Source organism: Macaca mulatta, chromosome 7 (assembly GCF_049350105.2).
Source record: "Macaca mulatta isolate MMU2019108-1 chromosome 7, T2T-MMU8v2.0, whole genome shotgun sequence".
NCBI classification, from domain to species: Eukaryota; Metazoa; Chordata; class Mammalia; order Primates; family Cercopithecidae; genus Macaca; species Macaca mulatta.
Genome location: NC_133412.1, coordinates 123,944,402 through 123,965,069, shown reverse-complemented (window position 1 = coordinate 123,965,069; position 20,668 = coordinate 123,944,402). Strand labels below are relative to the sequence as shown.

The window sequence follows — 20,668 nt, the reverse complement described above, 5'->3', positions numbered from 1 at the left end:
GTACTGTGCTGTAAGATAAAATGTATTTCTTACAGTGGGTGACATCCAAGTTTAAAAGCCAGCTGCCTTAAGGAATCTATTCTCTGTGAGGACAGGTGATTAAAACTAGATCACTTAAATGTAAGCAGTACAACTGAATTGTATTATTTGTTTTCTGTCACTGAATTAACTTGGATTTCTTCCAAGAGTTGAGATTTCTGACAACCACAGATTTGTCAAAATAGAGCAACTCAAGTGTTTTTGTTTTTGTTTAAAGGGAATATTTTGTTTTTTTAAATAGGTCAGTCAGATGAATTCCCTTGAACAAGAATTGGAAACAATTCATTTGGAAAATGAAGGCCTGAAAAAGAAACAAGTAAAACTGGATGAGCAGCTCATGGAGGTAAGTTTCTCAGCAGATGGCCTTAGCTATGAAGAATATTTTAATCCATGAATGAGCCATTTGTTGGGAGAGACTAGACATGGCATTGAATTCCCGTTGTGAAAATCTAAGTACCCTGCCAAGTTGAATTCTTTGGTCTGTCTTACCAAGTTTTATAGACAACTTTGCTTAATTATACTGTCATAGGAAGCCATACTGCTTTTCAGAGGAAGTAATAATGATGACCTAAAATGCAAAGACCTGTACCTCTGCAAATCCAGGTTGCAGGGACTCTGATTAGCCACGGGGCCCTGAGCACTCTTGCCATCACCGTGTTTATGCCAGTTCCCCTGATCCCTCCTATATTGCAGTATTTTATAGACATGATTGGTCTCTAGCACCCTCTTCAGTTGGGAAATCTATGCGGGAAATTTGAGAGCATTAACATTTGGAAGTTTTAATTTCAAGTGCTGCTATTCTTCATTACTACATTTAGAACTCAGCAGTGCCTTGTGAGAGGTACATCTAATAACTATGAAAATGTATTTGTGGCCAGGCATGGTAGCTCACACCTGTAATCTCAGCACTTTGGGAGGCTGAGGCAGTCAAATGGCTTAAGTCCAGAAGTTCAAGACCAGCCTGGGCAACATGGCGAAACCCTGTCTCTACAAAAAAAAATACAAAAATACAAAAATTAGCCAGGTGTGGTGGTATATACCTGTAGTCCCAGCTACTTGAGAGGCTGAGGCAGGAGGATTGCTTGAGCACAGGAGTTGGAGGTAGCAGTGAGCCGAGATCACGCCACTGCACTCCAGCCTGAGCAACAGAGAGAGACCCTGTCTCAAAAAGAAAGAAAAAGAAAAAACTGGATTTGTAAAACTAACTTGTCAGCTTGGACTTTGGGTTCCAGTCTTCTAGATTGTTATATCCTATAATTAAACTAAGTATTCAGAAAACAAACTTATGTATAAATCCTTCTTAAGGATTTCATTGATATACCTTGGGTAGATGAAATTAGTCAATCTAACATTTAGTGAACTATAAGACTTACGTAAGGCAGAGAAGAACATGTAGAAATTCTTTTTGTGCTCTTAAAAAGTACTATGTATACACATATTTTTAAATCCAGAATTATAAGAAGAAATGGGGCCAGGCACAGAGGCTCACGCATATAATCCCAGCACTTTGGGAGGCTGAGGCAGGTGGATCACCTGAGGTCAGGAGTTCGAGACCAGCCTGGCCAACATGGTGAAACCCCATCTCCACTAAAAATACAAAAAAATTAGCTGGGCATGGTGGTGGGCGCCTGTGATCCTAACTACTCAGGAGGCTGAGGCAGGAGAACTGCTTGAACCGGGGAGGCAGAGGTTGCAGTGAGCCGAGATCACGCCACTGCACTCCAGCCTGGGCAACAAAGCCGGACTCCATCTCAAAAAAAGAAGAGGAAAAAGAAGAAATGGAGCTATTTTTTTCTTTTATGAAGCTGGCCACATGCAAAGGTAGCTTTTAAAAACCAAGCACCAAGCACTGATTTTTAATGTGAAATATGGGCATACATATAGCACTAACATTTAAATCACCGGTGAAGTTTGTCAATTTTGTGTTCTCTGATCTGTCAGCTAAAGGGGAAATTCATGAAACTTTAGTGAAATCTAAACCATTTTTTCTTTTTTTTAACAGCAATAAAATGAATGCATTCAAAACTGAGCTGTGGGCTGTACTTAGATGTGGATGTGCTTTTCTCATGAAATATAATTATATACTCTGAGGAATAAGATGTCTAAAACTAAGCCCATATTGTCTAGTATCAAACTGAAAAGTAGCAGTGTGTACTTAGTCACCGGAGAGCCTTTCCAGAGGCTCTGCCAAGAGGCCAGTTCTCCCGCCTGTTCCCCTGTCTTACCAGGCACCCGTTGACAGTATTAGCCATCATAAGCAATTTTCCCATGTTTTTTTCTGACCTAGTAGTAAATATTTGCTAACAGAGGAGGAAAATTAAGTGGTCTTGACACTGGAGCCAAATAGCTAAGGAAAAAGCATGGATTTTTCTATTTGAACACTGAAAAGAACATCTCATACCTGTTTATTCAAATGAAGCTTTCATTAGGAAATGGAACCAAATTATTGGCTGGGTGTGGTGGTTCATGCCTGTAATTCCAGCACTTTGGGAGGCTGAGGCAGGTGGATCACAAGGTCAGGAGTTCGAGACCAACCTGGCTAACATGGTGAAACCCCATCTCTACTAAAAATACAAAAATTAGCTGGGTGTGGGGGCACGCGCCTGTAGTCCCAGCTACTCAGGAGGCTGAGGCAGGAGAATTGCTTGAACCTGGGAGGCAGAGGTTGCAATGAGCCAAGATCACGCCACCGCACTCCAGCCTGGGTGACAGAGCAAGACTCCATCTCAAAAAAACACTATAGATTTATACAAATGGGATATTTTTTTGAGATTCTGTCACCCAGGCTAGAGTACAGTGGTGTGATCACAGCTCACTGCAGCCTTTAATTCTTGGGCTCAAGCAATCCTCCCACCTCAGCCTCCCAAAGTGTTGGGAGTTCCCTGATCTCTCCTATATTACTCCAGATTGGAGTTTTTAAAAACAGTGTTATTGGCCGGGTGCGGTGGCGGGCACCTGTAGTCCCATCTACTCGGGAGGCTGAGGTAGGAGAATCGCTTGAACCCAGGAGGTAGAGGTTGCAGTGAGCCGAGATCACACCACTGCATTCCAGCCTGGGTGACAGAGCAAGACTCCATCTCAAAACAAACAAAAACAGTGTCATTTAGGTATAATTCACATACTATGTAGTTCACATATTTCAGGTGTACAATTCAATGGTTTTTAGTATATTAATTTTTAACCTGTGATAAACATAACTAACATAGAATTTGCCATTTTAACCATTTAAAAATGTACAATTCAGTGGCATTCATTAAATTCACAACATCCTACAACCATTACCACTACTTCCAAAACCTGTTCATCACACCAAACAGAAGCTGTAGCTATTAAGCATTAACCATTCCCCCTCTCCAGCCCTACAAATTGGATTTTTATTTATAGTGTGATATCTATAGAGCAGGTTAATTTGGGGGGTGTACAGTGTGTCCCAGCTCACCTGAGGGATAGGTACATTCCTTCTCACTCTGGCAGGGATTCTCACCTGATTGGAGCAATGCACCACGTGGTGGGCTGGGCTGGGCAGGGACAGGTTTCTGCATCAGAATCTCTGGAATCGGGATTTGAGCAAAGCTGTCTTCATGGTTCTGATCTGACATGTTCACTCCCTTGAGGGAAGTAGTCGCTCCTCATCTCTATATACTAGTTTAACAGTCACGGTTCTAATATAACACATCCCCCCACTGTAATTGAAGATCACAGGTCACTAGACTAGGAAAAGGGAAAATTAGGGCTAGAATTTGACTCCTACTTCAGGACTTTTTCAATGTGAGCGGTTCAATAAATTCGCTTTGAACATTCAACAGAAGGGTTACAGAATGTATCAGCAGTTCTCGAGTCTGTTGTGTACCTCTCTGATAGCCAACATTTCAGACACTTAACAAAAATGGTTTATAGTTTATACTTCTTTCTGCATCTCGAAGTGGCAAGAGATTTTAACGTCAGATCCGTTCCATACTGGACCTGGAATAATCTTTTTTATTTATTTTTAAACAGAATCTGGCTCTGTCACCAGGTGGGAATGCAGTGGCACGATTTCAGCTCATTGCAACCTACGCTTCCCAGATTCAAGCAATTTTCCTGCCTCAGCCTCCCAAGTAGCTGGGATTATAGGCGCCCACCACCATTCCCGGTTGTATTTTTAGTAGAGACAGGGTTTTACCAAGTTGCCAGGATGGTCTCCATCTCCTGACCTCATGATCCACCCACCTTGGCCCCACAACGTGCTGGGATTACAGGCGTGAGCCACCACACCCGGCATTTTTTTTTTTTTTTGAGACGGAATCTCACTCTGTCACCTAGGCTGAAGTACATTCGTGTGATCTTGGCTCACTGCAATCTCTGCCTCCCAGGTTCAAGCAATTCTCCTGTCTCAGCCTCCCGAGTAGCTGGGACCAAAGGCAATGTGCCACCACGCCTGGCTAATTTTCATACTTTTAGTAGAGATGGGGTTTCACCATGTTGGCCAGGCTGGTCTTGAACTCCTGACCTCAAGTGATCCACCCACCTTGGCCTCCCAAAGTGTTGGGATTACAGGTGTGGACCACTGCACCTGGCCCGGACCTGGAATCTTCTACATCATTATATTGGGAGGGGCACAAATAGGATAAAGTAAGTGAAGATGCACTTGCAGAATTAGAATTGTAGGACATTTTAATATCTGTAAAATTTATATACAGAAAAATGTAAATGTTGGTCTTTCATATGCTCTTATTCATGTATAATAGACCTAATTAGGACTGTTCTTTCTCTTTTTATAACTCATACTTTTCTCTTTTTATAACTCCTGTAATTTTCTCTTCTTTTTGTTTTGTCTGTGGCTAACCTGTACCTAGAACTCAGTGGTTGGAAGTAGCAGAGAAGGGTGCAGTTCTCTGCCTGAGATAGTGTGTGAAGGTAGAACATTCTCTTACAATGAACTTTCGTAGCATGGAGCCATCTCATTAAACCCCTTGCTCATGTTATCATTTCTATTGATTATAACAGTTAATAAGTACTTAAGCTAAGAGCCAGTATTCATTTTGTTTTAATGGTGTGTCTGTTTACATCAAACTTTTCCTCAGTATTTAAAGCATTATGTATGAAGAAAATTATCCCACTGATATAAAATTATGGGATAATTCTCCATAATTTTAATCATAAAAATAAAGTGATTTTCTGAATCTACAACTAGAAGTATCTCAAAGTGGGCAGTGCCCCTGTCCCCACCTAGAAATTTAGATATAAGGAAATGGATAGTGGCTCTGACATTTCATGGTAACATTTAGTTATAGCTGAGTCTTAGAGGTTCTCTTCCACCTTTCTCACAAGCCTGGAGGTGCCGCTTCTTGAATTTAGTACTTGGTCATGTTTGTTGCATGCTCTGCATATTTATAGATGTGAGGTGGCCTGCCTCACTGGCCAAAATGCCGTGCATCCTCCTCCCTTTCCTCTCCCCCACTTTGACTGGCATGTTGGTACACATTTCCTCATTGTCTTGAATTCTTCCACTCCATGTTCCCCAGTTCCCAGATGTTCTAGGATATTATTGCTTTATGCCCCAGAATTGTCTGTCTTGTGCTGTTTAATCTAAGGGTATAACTACATATTGATAAACTAAAGGTAGGTTAAAATAATTTTAGATGCAAGATGAGGTTCTTCAAAAAAAATTGCTAACTTGGGGTTGGAAAAAAATGTAGTCATTGAACATTTAAGAATCTTTATGAATGGTAAGTAAAGCGGTAAAACCCTAAAGCATAACCACTTTCTCCAACCCCAGTTTTTAAAAGGGGGGAGGTAATTTTTCCAGTGTAAGAAAGAATGAAATAGAATTCAGATGCATTATGTACATCATGCCCTTAATATCACTCCAGAGTTGGGAAGGGCTTTTTTTTTAAACCTAAAACTTTTAAGAAAGGCTACTTATTAAGCATATTCTCTGCTAAGTGAAATAGCTTTTCTCATTTCCTCAGGCCCATATACTGTCCTGTTTCCAAGTTTCAGTGGATCTGAGGTTATTAATGAATTCATAGTCTTCATTCCTCACTGCCTGACACCATCAAGGGCAGCTCTGGGATTGAAGGGACTCAACTGACCAGGATTTTGCCCTTGTCCTTCAGATGCAGCACCTGAGGTTCACTGCGACGCCTAGCCCGTCCCCTCATGCTTGGGATTTGCAGCTGCTCCAGCAGCAAGCCTGTCCGATGGTACCCAGGGAGCAGTTTCTGCAGCTTCAACACCAGCTGCTGCAGGCAGAAAGGATAAACCAGCACCTGCAGGAGGAACTTGAAAACAGGACCTCCGAAACCAACACACCACAGGTGTGAAGCGCTCTCTTCTCTAGTAGTAGATCACCTGTTAATCACCTGTTCATTTTACCTGTTTATTTGAAAGTTATACCAGTTCAAAGGTGGAGAGAAAGAACCTAAATCTGATGGCACACACCTGTAGTCCCAGCTACTTGGGAGGCTGAGACGGGAGGATCGCTTGAGGCCAGAGGTTTAAGGCTGCAGTGAGCTACGATCATGCCTGTGAATAGCCACTGTCCTCCAGCCTGGGCATCATAGCAAGACTCCATCTCTTAAATTTAAAAAACAAAACAAAATCACAACCCTAAATCTTCTTTCAGAGAGTTATATTTCACCTGTATGACAAATCCACAGAACTGCAGTGCTGTTTTTTGGGCTGTGCAGTGCTACTTTTGAATTCTCAGCTTCTAAGCTGAGTCATTTAGTGTTCTGGGTCTCCTTTGCCCATTTGTAATAGACAATGAAGTATCAGGATCACTTAAACATAGTGTGCAATTGGCCTAAGGTTCCCATCCCATGCCAAAAATATTACAAAATTTAAATGTGGCTAGGATATGCCCTACTAACAAAGTATACTGAGCTTCCCTGTGCCGGAGCCCTGCAGCCTGCTGCATCCCATGAAAATCACAAGTGAGGACTTTTCACAACAAATAGAGTATGTAGTCAGTGACATCTTTCTAGTTGACATAGTTCATAAAACTATTTAAGAAAATAAAAGTCTTCTCATTGTTTGCATTAGCATGATCCCAGCTCACCACCACATCCAATCTTATATTACTTAGATTTTCAAGTATTCATAGTTATTTCTCTGTAGTGCCTCATTCGTCATCCTTTCTCAGAAGTTTCTTAACTCTTGGGGCTTGCCCATTTAGTTAATTCAGAATTAGCAATGAAACAGAAAGTCCTTCTTTGTGGAATTCTGCGTTAATGCTTCCTGGTTTGCATGTGCTTGTGTGTTCAGATACCTTGCCTCTCAGATACCTTGCTTGATAAGGAATTTCCCATCTCTTATTTGAATCCCCTCAGCGTGACTTTGCAAAGTCACATTAGCCCTGGAACTCTACATAGGAACAGTTCTGTTTCTTCTACTAGTATCCATCTATGCTTAATTACTAAGTACTCCTACCACTTGTCAGTTCTAATAAACTTTTCCCTCTACATCCATACCTATGCTGTATTTCTAATACACTTCAGAAGGTCTTTGTCTTATGAGCTTTAAAATCTGTTTTTGGAAGCTTTATACACACTTCTTCAACTTCCCAATATTAAAGTTCTTAAATTGTGATGGTAGAGTGTTAGATGCTTTAACTCTCCAGTATATAATTGAACTACAAAACTTTGATCTTGGTTTTTAGTGGACCTTCTGACCAAATGATCCTCCAGGATTCTACTCATTGCTCTCGTACACACTATTTTCAAAGCCTGCTGTTTCCAATCCACCCACCAATGTTAAAAAAATATCCTTTTCCTCCAATTCCTTCAGGATTAGACAAACACTAAGATTTTTGAAAGAAAAAAAAATCCTCCAACCAGATGACAGGGTGGACTGCTTATTACTCCCACCAGAATGCTACTGCAGGCTCACTTCCCGCTGCTGAGCTGACACTAATTTTAAGAATACAGAATATTGTTAAATCTGCACGTTTCTGTGTGTGGAGTGATGTGATCTCTTCTGCATTTTGTGTTGCTTTGCTTGCCTGTGTAGTGTTAATGTGTATGCTTTTAACCATTGTTTGCATTAGAAATGTGTGAATTTAGACTCCCCCTAAAAACTCCTCCTGACATGAGGGTGAAGTGTACCACTTGCCTTCTTTCTCTAGGCCTTGCTACCGGAGCAGCGAGCAGTGCATGCAGATTCCTACAGAAGGATTGGGCACCTGTGAAAACTGGGCTGCTATCGATGGCATTTCTTACCATGGCAGACAGATGCACACACCCACCCATGCACACACACCACACACAGAGACATAAGCTGTGTTGGAATTAAGTGCTCTTTTAAATTATTATTTTTACTGTTAAACCTTTGCAGTATTATGTCTCTTATTTATGTAGAAATGACAGATCTTGTGAATCAAATTCACAAACATCAACTTGTTACAAATCATTTTATTTATACCCTTTAAAGAGTGTGGATTTAAGATTCTTGAAAGGATGTAGTCTATATATTTTCTCATTCCATATGTTGTAACTATTTTTAACAAAAGGTACTACTTTTATATATGGAATTTGAAGAAAATCAGGGGTATTTATACTGTTTTATATAAGATGTATAAATGTTTTTGACAGGAAATTTTTGATGAAACAATAAAATAAATTTTAAGTATATGACTGCCTTTGTTTTTCCTGTTTTTCTACTCTTTTGCCAACTCTTTGAATTATCTCTTAAGTTTTTTTGTTTTGCTTTGTTGTTGGGCAAATAGACATCAGACATTTTATATTTATATGTTTGAACTTTAAAAAGCTATTTTTTAAAATATAGGCCTTTTTAAAAGCTAGATTTCCTCCAGGCCCAATTTTTTGTAACTTACTTCCTGCATTAGACCTTTGCCTATTACAGTTTTTATCCTCAGGATAGTTACTACAATGATTTAGGGTTTCTTTTATGATTAAGTGTTATTACTTAGTATCCAAACAGATGGTAGCCTTTCACTCATGTTTGGTCATTCTGCATGTCTTTTAAAGTATTTCTTAACTACCATCAGCTGTTAACACCTTTATGAAATTTGCAATTCCTTATAGGGACATTTGGGTGGACTGCAGAGGGATGGGGGTTGCATTCTAGGCCTCTCTCCTCTCCAAAACCCACTTACTCCTTAACCCATCACTGTTGTGTGAGGAGATTTTTAATTTTCAGTCTGCTCTGGTAGTAAACTCATCCTCCAATCCAGGTGTGTGCTTCATGTTTACAAGTGGGAAACAGATGACTAGAAAAATTGGCAGGAAGAGGCTGATTATTATGAAGAAAGAAAACCACCCTCACAGTTATCAGCCACACCAAAGGAAAAACAGACATGCATATTGCAAGCTATTGGAAATGTTGGGAAACCCTGAATCTATTCCGTGCTTGTTTTGGTATTGAGAGGCCCACAACATTGCAAAGTCCCAAATCACAGATGGGAAGTTGATAACTGTCTTTTAAGTTACTTTGGATTTCCATTTTACTAGAAGTACACACAGGTATTAAATTCTGGGTTTTAAGAATTTTGCTTTATATCAGGGGGATGATGGTAACACAGGTAAGATTCTTTTGTATTTTAAATCTGATTCTTTCTCTGATAGAGTTACTTTTCTGACCTGTGCAATCCATGCAGGGCTCAAAACTCTCATTTCATGAGAATCCATCCTTCCTGTTACAAAGGCAAAACATTTGCTGTCTTTTCTTTAGGCATCTTGTGGGGAAAATAAACCAATGTTTTGTTTTCAGTGTGACATGATTTTCGAATAATATACTTTTCTTCCCTTCAGGGAAACCAGGAACAACTGGTAACTGTCATGGAAGAACGAATGATAGAAGTTGAACAGAAACTGAAACTAGTGAAAAGGCTTCTTCAAGAGAAAGTGAATCAGCTCAAGGAACAAGTGAGCCTCCCTGGTCATCTCTGTTCACCCACCTCACATTCCAGCTTTAATGCCAGTTTTACATCCCTTTATTGCCATTAACTCATTAACTTACGTTGTCTAATAAAGGCAAATTCTATTATAAATGTCTACAAGAACTTAGGATTTCCTGTCCCTCATACCGCCCCAACATGTGAACTGTGTATTTTTCCCAAAGCTCTGTTTAAGGCATGTTTGTCCACAATTTAAAAGTGTAAATCTTTGCTAACATGATTCACATGGACCTAAGATTTTAAAGATCAAAAAATACATATTGATTCACATGGACCTAAAGCATATCCATTCACATGCTTTAGGTCCATGTGAATCAATAGATTTTTCTCTGCCCGAGACAGGAAATACTCCTGTTTAAATTGAAAAATGATATTGGTTAAAAAAAAAAAAAATAGGGGGGTAATCAATGGAACTTTAGCTTTCCTGTTCCCAACAGCTTATGAAAACCTCAAAAAGTATCTTATTGCTACAGTGACTCCAAAAAGATGTAGTTTGAATTAGAGTCTAGACCCCAGATTCCAGGACCACTAAACAGCCTGCTCCTTTTCACCTGCTGGTGGCAGATATGGCTTTGGTGTTTAGAAATTAGTTGTGCTTCCACTGAAGAGACAAGCAGAAAGTACTACCCTCTGGGACAGTGTTATAGCCTCTCTGGAAATTGAGATGAACATGTTGGGTGGGGGGCAGAAATTGCCCAACCTAGTTCTTTAGATACTTAAAACCTAAGAATAACCCCAAGAGAGGGTCTGAATTCAGCTGTAGACAGGAACTTTCTGTTGCTCTGTGTCTTAATACACAGGGAAGAAAAAGTCCCATTTAGTAAGCATTTATCCACTCAGTTCTTTACGTATTCAAGCATTCAGCACATAGTTACTGCGGGCCAGGTCCTGCCGTGGGCACATGGATACAACAGTCGCTGCCCATATAGAATGCACTTACAAGGTGCCAAACATTTGGCCAAATGGTAGGTTCAGAAGTAAGTGGGATCCATCCTGTTTTCAGTAGAGGGGAACACAAGAGAAGAGATATTTGATCCAACCCGGGAGTTTAAAGAAAGCTTCCTGAAGACCTCGTAATCTGCATCTTGAGAGTTAAGATTTCACCCAGTTAAGAAAGTGTGGGGAAGGGCATCCTAGGCTGTGGGAACGTCATGGAGTTATGACCACATGTGGGGTGTGGACACGTATGAACACTTCAGCATTGCCAGTTCACACTGTCCTGGGAGAGGCAGGAGGAGAGACTGGAGAGGAAGGGGGAACAGGACAGTAGGCCTCCAGTGCTGAGCCACGGAGCTTGATTTTTATTCTATTGGTGATGAAGAAATATCGAAGTGTTTTTTTAAGGAAAGGAAGGGAGGGAGGGAGGAAAAAAAAAGTCGTATTTGGGAAGTTCAACAGAGAATAGTTTCTGAAATGTTATGTGATGCCTGCCAAACATCTAGGTTCTGAGCTTGAGAGTGCTGTCATCCTTCTCCCTGCCCTAATGGGTGGTTAAGTTACTCTTTAACTACTCTTTATTCTCATAAACCTTTATGCTTTTAGATGCCTTATTTGAAATTGGGTATAAAATGAACACTTAAAAGGTAACATGGGAAGGGGGTATGGAAAATATTAACCAGAACAACAATGAAAGTATCCCAAGGCTGCTAACAAGTTTTCCCACCCCAACCTAGACCATATATTCTAACTATAAAGATTAGACTAGACAAAGCCCCATGCAAAACAAAACAAAACAAAGACATTTCAGGAAAAGTAACTGCCCAAATCTTATCTCTGTTATAATACGTGAGCTATATTTTTAGATAATCAGTGAGTTGTAGTTATGAATGGGAAGTTCAAGCATCTGTTACAAGCAGAGTTAAACAGTCCACAGCTGACACCTCAGGAATTTAAGTTTTAAAAGTATTTTATGTTTTTAAAGAATAAATAAAGAAATAATGCCCATTTAGGTAGAAAAAAACCTTTTGTTTTGGTGCCCTCTAATATCAATCTGTTCTATTAGTAACCTACATCAACATCTTATGCAAAGAAATAGCTTGGAAAAAGTGGATTTGCTCCAATGGTATCCGTGATGCCAAGTCTGATGTTGAAGCTATATTGTAAAATAAAATAATTAGAAGAAGTGATTTGCCTTTATAAAACAACAGTCCTTATGTCCGACCTTAAACTGAAGGTTTAAGAAGAGTTACAGAAATGGAGTCAAGATGTTTCTGGTTCTGTTTCTAGCTCTGCAAGAACACTAAGGCAGACGCAATGGTGAAGGACTTGTATGTTGAAAATGCCCAGTTGTTGAAAGCTCTGGAAATGACTGAACAGCGACAGAAAACAGCAGAGAAGAAAAATTACCTCCTGGAGGAGAAGATTGCCAGCCTCAGTAATATAGTTAGGAATCTGACACCAGCGCCACTGACTTCTACACCTCCTTTGAGGTCATAGCCAAACCAAAGGGTACACTCATATTTGTGCACTTTACTGAAATAGATGGAACATTTCAGTAGGTTCTCAACTTTTTTAAACTTTATTGGCTTAAAGTTAAAATTAAGCAACAGAACTGGAGTTTCCATTTATCATAATTAGTTTTTCTAAATAGACACTTACGGGAGTTTGAAAATAAATACTCACATATTTCACTACTTAAATTATTCCCAAGATTTGAGTTTATTTTAAAATTCTAATAGCCACCAAGAATGTGGACGTATGAAAACAATTCAAGAACCTAAAAAATACCAGTTTTGAATGAGTTTTTGTGGTTTGGGTTTTTTTTTTTTTTTTTTAAATCATTACTACGAATCTATGTGTAAAGTCTAGATATTTGAAGTTTGAGATCTGATGAGAATGGTTGTTATAAACTGTATTTTAAAACCAAATGTAGGTGTTCTTACATATTTAAATACTGGAAAGTTATTGTAATAGTTTTGGTTCTTTTAATTGGTAGACAATTAATTGGTAGAGTGTCATTGTTTGGTTAGGAGGCAGGACTTGTTAACCACTGAGGTCAGACAAACCCAAATCTGTAGAATTCTAACCTTCTAACACCTGTGGCAGTATTACCACTCTTTTTGTATTATAGATTTAGAACTGATTTACTCAATTGCACTCTTAACTAATGTTAAAGCTTACTTGCTTTAAACAGCCTTTTCTTCTTTCTCTTAGAGGTTTCATTTGGGGAGCTGGTCTTCTAAGAAATGGATAAAGCCACATAATTAAAGCAGTTGAACTATAGGGAAAGCACTGAACAAACCACTTTGCAGTAAATAGCTACTCTTAGAAAAGAGGGATAAGCAGACCATGTAGGTTTTCTGTCTCTCAAGTCTTGGAGTTCATGAACTTACTTGAGGTTGCCTCAAGAACTCAGGGAACAATACTGTAAACTGTCTTCCTGAACTACTGTAGGGCCTCTCTAAGAATCTGAAATGTATAAACCATGTGACCTCATTTATTTGTCTTATATATTTACAGCCATAGTAGAATTTTTATTTCTACGTTTTTAGTAAATTTAATATTCTGGGGGAAAAAAGGCCTTGATTTTAGGGTTATAAAACCTGACTTACAGAAGAGTTTATTTAATATAGGTCAAAATTTTCCGTGTTTCTTATTCCTTCTATACCTCAAATCAGATTCTAAGAATTTTACTGTGATAATCATTGGCATGCCACCTGAGGTCAAGGAGTGCCAAATAGGACTTTCCACTCATGCTCAAGATCAAAACTTTATAGAACAGTTACACATTTTAGATTCGGTAACCTTTTTTTTCTTCCAATTATAATCTCTGCTTCTAGCCACTTCCGCCAGCAGTTGGTGGAATACTTACTAGGTGCAGGGCACTATCCAAGCTCATCACAACAACCTGCTTGTTTTCATGAGACAATAATCCAAAAAGTTCGCTTTGATATATTCCTGGAGGGCCAAGCCCATCTATTTACAAAAGGTGTAACAGCAAAATCAAGCACTGCTTTATGGGCAGGAACACAAGAGACAGCAAACTGCCCAAGAAGTCATCGTGTCAGAAACTCAATCTCAACAAAATAATTTCCATCAGGGAATTTCAGGGTTTCTTGGGGCTTATGAGTCTCACCAGTCAACCCAGGAGGCCTCACTACAAGAGCCTTGACAAGGCACTGTTTTTTGTGGGACTGGGAGTTCACACTGATGAAGCAGACCTTTGAATTTTTGCACAGCTCTTGTCAGAAAGCCCTGACTTCCCCCTGGATATAGAGTTAATTTTAATCCTTCCCTATTATTATACTTCAAAATATTTGACATCTGCTATCATGCATTCTTTAGATCTTTCTTCTGCCGGGCAAACATTTCTAGTAGGTGTTTAACTACTTGTATGGCATTAGCTTTCACAGAAAATTGTTTCACTTAAAACTATGGATTGGCCTAGGCTAAGGACAGACATAAACTAAGTATCTGTAGTGTATTTGTGATATGCGCCAAGTTACTCAAGGTTTTTGCTGTCGGAACTGAACAATAATATTTCCCAGCTAGCTGGCCTTAGCATGTGATCACAGTTGTTGTATTTTTAATTTTTGTCTTTTACACGATGAGAGGTGTAGGTTAATTTGTGTATTTCCTATAAATTTGTATTTATGTGTATATAAAATGTACAATGAATGTAAATATGACTTTCTGGAAAGTTTAGACTACATTTAGAATCTCTATTCAAAATCAAAATGCTGCTCAAATGAAAGTGAATTTAACCAACATCTAGGTGCTTAATTTCTCGTTTTACCCCACTTATGAGATTGATATTTCTCATATTGAGGTTTTTCCCATACAGATACCTTAAATGTATACATTTGTGCAACATTTTTTGAGAAGGTGAGTGGCAATTTATAATTTAGTTGGCAATTTGTAATACAGCTTATAGCTTTTAAAAGACCTTTTAAAGAATTAAATGTAAACTTAAAGTTACATTTAGATGTTGTTTCAAACTTTACAATAGCACTCTTCAAAATATTAAGTTATATGTATTATAGGCATTTAGTTGCTTATTAAAAGCACTGATTTTTAAGCCTTTTTATTTAAGAACAATTATTTAAGATCGTCTTAGAAGATAGGATCTTCGTTTCAAGGAAAGGGAATCAAGTTTGCCTTTGTGATAACACGTTACACTAAGAAAAGGAAAATGTGGATAGTAAAACCCACTTCTCATCCTATCTTGCTCTCATCTGTTCTTTAGAAGCCTGCACTTAAGCTCAGATTTGTGAAGGGAGAGTAGAAGGGGAGAGGTAGAACCACAGTGTTTTATTTATTTTTCTAAAATTCTTACTAAATCCAGAGTTTTGAAACTGTTTTAAATGTGAATTCTTCCCAGAAACTTCAATGCATTGCATATTTTACATAAGTAGATCATGAAGTCATAGACTTTCAAGGCATAGGAAGCGATATTACAGGTCTAGTATTTTAATAATGCACTAATACCCAGGGCAGATATGAGAAACTATTTCTTCTCTCAAGAATAAGGGTTTATGGCAGACTTTGCTTTTTTAACATGTGAGAAATGAATTTTTTGTTTTGTGATTTATGTGATTTCTTTTTTTTGCTGAGTGAAGGAAAAGAGAAATTGTTGCTATTGTCAGCATCTTAAAGGTATTTCCAATCAAGGCAAGGCTAAGTGCTTTGTGATAGTATTAAGCAAGTCATGTTTTGAATGGATTACCTGTAATGATGCATTGGAATGATATAATTATACAAGTAATGCCAAAAACCAAGTCAAAGCCTAATTAACCAAAGCACTCATTTAAAAATCATCAGTTTGGACCTATTTGGACCTGTCAGTACTGTGAAGTAGTTTTGGTTTTGTGGCATATGAATAGCTGTTTAACAAATCAAAGTTAGCTTTTTGCTTCTCAGCTGTTTTGGACAATACAAGTTCTTAATGGGGAGATATTATCATGGCATGACTTAAGGGAACATTGGTTTTGTGAAGAAAACAGATTATCTAAAGCCATCTCTATATTTCTGTTCAGATAAAGATTAATGAGTTGTGTTTATATCAGCTTTGTATATTTCATCTTAGCCATTCTATCCTAGAAAGATTTTAATGTGAGCTTAAAATGTAAATAAATAATTTTGCAAACATGCCTTTTGTTTTCTATATACCCTGACTTTTTAAATGAAGTTTCAGTGTATTTTTCATTGGTCTTTAGAATGATAAAATATTTCACCAAACACATTCTACAAATGCAGAATCTCAGCCCGCACTCCAGACCTACTAAATCAGAATCTTCATTTTAAAGAGATTCCTCAAGTGATTTGTGTAGGACTTAGAGCACTGAGATTCCATTTCTATTCTAGAAGGATGACTTTCACACCAGCCAGCTTGGGGTCCCTGTATACTGTGGCGGTGCATAGTTTACCTGCAGAATCATGACTTAACCTTGGCAAGGCCCCATTTGTGATTTTGGGTGCTTCAAAGGTGGCTTTATTTCACCTTGCCATCTTTATGGATGGCTCAGACTTTAATTGAGCAGCTCATGAATGATGAGATATACATAGTTGGAAACTCATAAACAACTTAAAAGCATGTTAATATGCTGAACACCGAAATGTAGAATTGGAAATGTTGCCCAAACTAGACCCATCTCGTGAGCCCTGTTGTATTGAATTTCAAAGCTTTTATACCAACCTCACACTGCCTTTTCATGGCAGAAACTACCAGTATTCCCATTTTATGGATGAGAAAAATAGAGCTTAGCACACTCAAGGCCACACTGCCAGGTAAGTAGGGGACTTGGGACTAGGGGCTCAGGTTTGTCTGAGTTGCAATACTTGTATCAATTCCTACTTCTGGCAGAACATTTTATCAGTATTAGTTCAATGGAAGCCATGTACACTGCACTCTGAAAGGTACTGTGTAAAACATTCCTGCCATCTGTTTGCGGTAAAGTGATAAGATTTACACAGAAAAGAAGATCAGAAAATCTGCATCCATACGGAAGACAATCAAGTGTTGACGGACTCTGTGCTATGAGCACCGAGATAGGATTAGTGTCAAATGTGTAAGGTCCTAAACCTAGAATTCAACATAATTCTGCACTTCACTGAGATTTGTGCAGTCTGTGTGTTTTGTAGTCTTATTTACTGTGCAAAATCACAAACAGTAATTTTCTAATATGTACTTGATACCCATTTTCCCCATAATGTTATGTTTTGGCCATAAGACTGGAATTCTCACCTAAATTTTGAAACGTCTATTATATAATCTCCTGATCAAAAGGTTAAATTTCACCCAGAAGAGCTTTCTATTCTTTGTTTGGTTGCTTCACTTGCAAAACAGGAGACATGGCTAGTTTTGACAAAGACTTTTTAAAATTCCAAATAAAGTTAAAATTCCAAAGCAGAGAACTGTATAACTAAATCAGTGAAATGTTGTAGTGAGTAGGCAACAATGTAAAATAGAGCAGAATATCCTTACGTTAAAATAATATTTAATTCTGAAAAATGATTACATGAGATATGCTTTACTAGTTAAGGCAAAGTAGGCAGCTCTTAACAGTGCTTACAGCCCAGATGAACATTTACCAATCCTTTTTCTTTCCTGTTTGAAGGCATATCTGTCTTCAAGATCAAGCAATAAGTAAGTACTGACCCTGTGCCAGGTACTAAGAGGTTATCTAGTATTAAAGTACTATGAATAATAAAAGGGACTCTTTAAAACTGTCAATGTCAAAAAAAAAAAAAATGTGGCAATGTTCCAAATTAAAGGAGTCTAAGTAGACACGATAACTAAATGTAGTACCTAATCTTAGACTAGATTCTGTGTCAGAGAAGAAAATGTAAAGCAGGTGGTCCCCAGCCTCCTGGGCATTAGGAACCAGGCCACACAGCAGGAGGTGAGCAGCCGGTGACCAAGCAAAACTTCATCTGTATTTACAGCCATTCCCCATATCTCCCATTACCGCCTGAGCTCTGCCTCCTGTCAGATCAGCCGTGGCATTAGATTCTCATAGGAATGCAAACCTTATTGTGAACTGCACATGCAAGGGATCTAGGTTGCGCACTCCTTAGGAGAATCTAATTAATGCCTGATGATCTGTCACTGTCTCCCATAACCCCCAGATGGGACCGTCTAGTTGCAGGAAAACAAGCTCAGAGCTCCCTCTAAGTCTACATTGTGGTGAATTATATAATTATTTCATTATATATTACAATGTAATAATAGAAATAAGGTGCACAATAAACATAATGCATTTGAATCATCCCAAAACCATCCGTCCCCTTTCAACCCTGGTCCGTGGGAAATTGTCTTCCACAGAACCAGTCCCTGGTGCCAAAGAGGTTGGGGACCACTGCTCTAAAGGACATTGAATTAACTGACAAAATTGGAGTATGGATAGTAGCTTAGAAAAGAATATTTTATCAATATTAAATTACTGAAGTTAGTTACTGCGTTTATGTAAAAGTATCTTCTACAAAAGTATACACTGGTGTATTTAGGAATAGAGACTACGATATATGCAACTTATTCTTTTTTGAGAGGAGTCTCGCTCTGTCCCCCAGGCTGGAGGGCAGTGGCATGATCTGGGCTCACTGCAAGCTCTGCCTCCTGGGTTCACGCCATTCTCCTGCCTCAGCCTCCTGAGTAGCTGGGACTACAGGTGCCCGCCACCACGCCCGGCTATTTTTTTTTGTATTTTTAGTAGAGACGGGATTTCACTCTGTTAGCCAGAATGGTCTCGATCTCCTGACCTCGTGATCCACCCATCTCAGCCTCCCAAAGTGCTAGGATTACAGGCGTGAGCCACCGTGCCCGGCCGATGTACGCAAATTATTCTTAAATGATTCAGAAACAAAATTGCCCAGGCATGTGCACACATGTGTGAGGGAGAATGTGAGAGAAATAAGACAATGAAGCAAAGATTATTTGTATTATCATTGTAACCCTATTTGTAAGTTTGAAATGATTTCCAATTAAAATGTTTGAAGTGTTACGGATAAAAAAATATACTGTGTGGTATCAAGCACCTTAACCTTCCTTGCCCTCGTAGCTACTCTGAAGAATAGATGGTATTCCGAGCAAAAACTCACTAGAAACCATTTATGCTAGCCTAACCATACACCTATAGTTTATTATGAAAAGTTCAGCACTGGCCGGGTACAGTGGCTCATGCCTGTAATCCCAGCACTTTGGGAGGCCAAGGCAGGTGGATGACAAGGTTAGGAGATTTGAGACCATCCTGACTAACACAGTGAAACCCCATCTCTACTAAAAATACAAAAATTAGCCAGGCATGGTGGCACGTGCCTGTAATCCCAGCTACTCAGGAGGCTGAGTCAGGAGAATCGCTTGAACCCGGGAGGCGGAAGTTGCAGTGAGCCAAGATCGCACCATTGCACTCCAGCCTGGGTGACAGAATGAGACTTCATCTGCAAAAAAAAAAAAAGAAAAGAAAAGAAAAAGAAAATAAGCACCATATTCAGTGCTGTCTAGTGATAAGTGTGGTCACTCAGCACTATTTCTCATATCATTCCTTCTTTTGTCCTTGCTGTCTCCCCACCCCTTTGTCCTGATTCCTATGTATTCTCCAGATACCACATGTAAAGGTTCAACAGTGTCCATGCAAGTCACAGTAGGTATAATAAATGCCACCCACCATATCTTACTTAAGTGACACGACCTGGTAGCAACTTACTTAAAATATTGCCAGTGAAGGTCAAAGTAAGGATTTAAATTTTATACTAAGGTTATGCATAAATTAAAGAAGTTCTAGCCGGGCGCCGTGGCTCAAGCCTGTAATCCCAGCACTTTGGGAGGCTGAGACGGGCGGATCACGAGGTCAGGAGATCGAGACCATCCTGGCTAACACGGTGAAACCCCGTCTCTACTAAAAAAATACAAAAAACTAGCCGGGCGAGGTGGCGGGCGCCTGTAGTCCCAGCTACTCGGGAGGCTGAGGCAGGAGAATGGCAGGAACCCGGGAGGCGGAGCTTGCAGTGAGCTGAGATCCGGCCACTGCACTCCAGCCTGGGCGACAGAGCGAGACTCCGTCTCAAAAAAAAAAAAAAAAAAAAAAAAAAGAAGTTCTATGGAACTTTTCCAAGTTGTCTTCCTTACCCTCAAATACTGGTGTGGCAGCCCCTCTGTGCTCATGGAAGCACCCTGTGAATTCCCAGTTGAAACAGGTACTACTCTATAAGTAACTGCCTACTGACCATTCTGACCTCCACTAGACTAAGATTTTCTCAAGATGAGAACTGATGTCTTATTCAGCATGGTATTATTCCCAGTTCCCAACTTGATGCTGGAAACAAAATTGGTGCTCAAATATTCATTATGTGAACGGAAGACTGTAGATTTCTATTTTAAGTTTGTCTTCCTGAAGTAACACTCATAGGAGAATATGTATGCTAATTGTTTTCTGTATATGATTTAATAGTGTTCTTCTCAGTCTTTTTTTTTTTTTTTTTTTTTTTTTTGAGACAGTGTCTCACTCTGTCACCCAGGCTGGGGTACAGTGGTACAATTGCAGCTAACTTCAGCCTCAAACTCCCAGACTTGAGCAATTCTCCCACTAAGCCTCCAGTAGCATGCACCACCATGCCCAGCTAATTTTTAAAATTTTTGTAGAGACAGACTCTCACTATGTTACCCAGGCTGGTCTCAAACTCCTGGCCTCAAGCAATCCTCCTGCCTTGGCCTCCCAAAGCACCAAGATTACAGGCATGAGCCACTGCACCTGGCCTCTTTTCTTTATTCTTTATTAAAGGACCAAAGCTTTAAAA

At 39.2% G+C, this 20,668-nt stretch overlaps 1 protein-coding gene across 14 annotated transcripts in view; it reads left to right on the top strand.

The window, feature by feature from the left end:
* The window catches only part of NIN (ninein), a 108,944-nt gene extending 92,920 nt beyond the window's left edge, over positions 1-16,024 (top strand). For 9 of the 14 annotated variants that reach the window (XM_077940987.1, XM_077940991.1, XM_077940986.1 and 6 more), the window contains 4 exons: positions 281-382; positions 6,138-6,338; positions 9,792-9,905; positions 12,164-16,024. In XM_077940987.1, coding sequence (XP_077797113.1) covers positions 281-382; positions 6,138-6,338; positions 9,792-9,905; positions 12,164-12,373 — 627 coding nt within the window. In that variant the 3' untranslated portion in view covers positions 12,374-16,024. Of the gene's footprint in view, positions 1-280; positions 383-6,137; positions 6,339-8,146; positions 10,031-12,163 lie in introns of those variants that run through there. The other 5 variants (XM_001098065.5, XM_077940990.1, XM_015143672.3 and 2 more) reach the window with 2 other exon arrangements.
* The last annotated feature ends 4,644 nt before the right edge of the window (positions 16,025-20,668 follow it).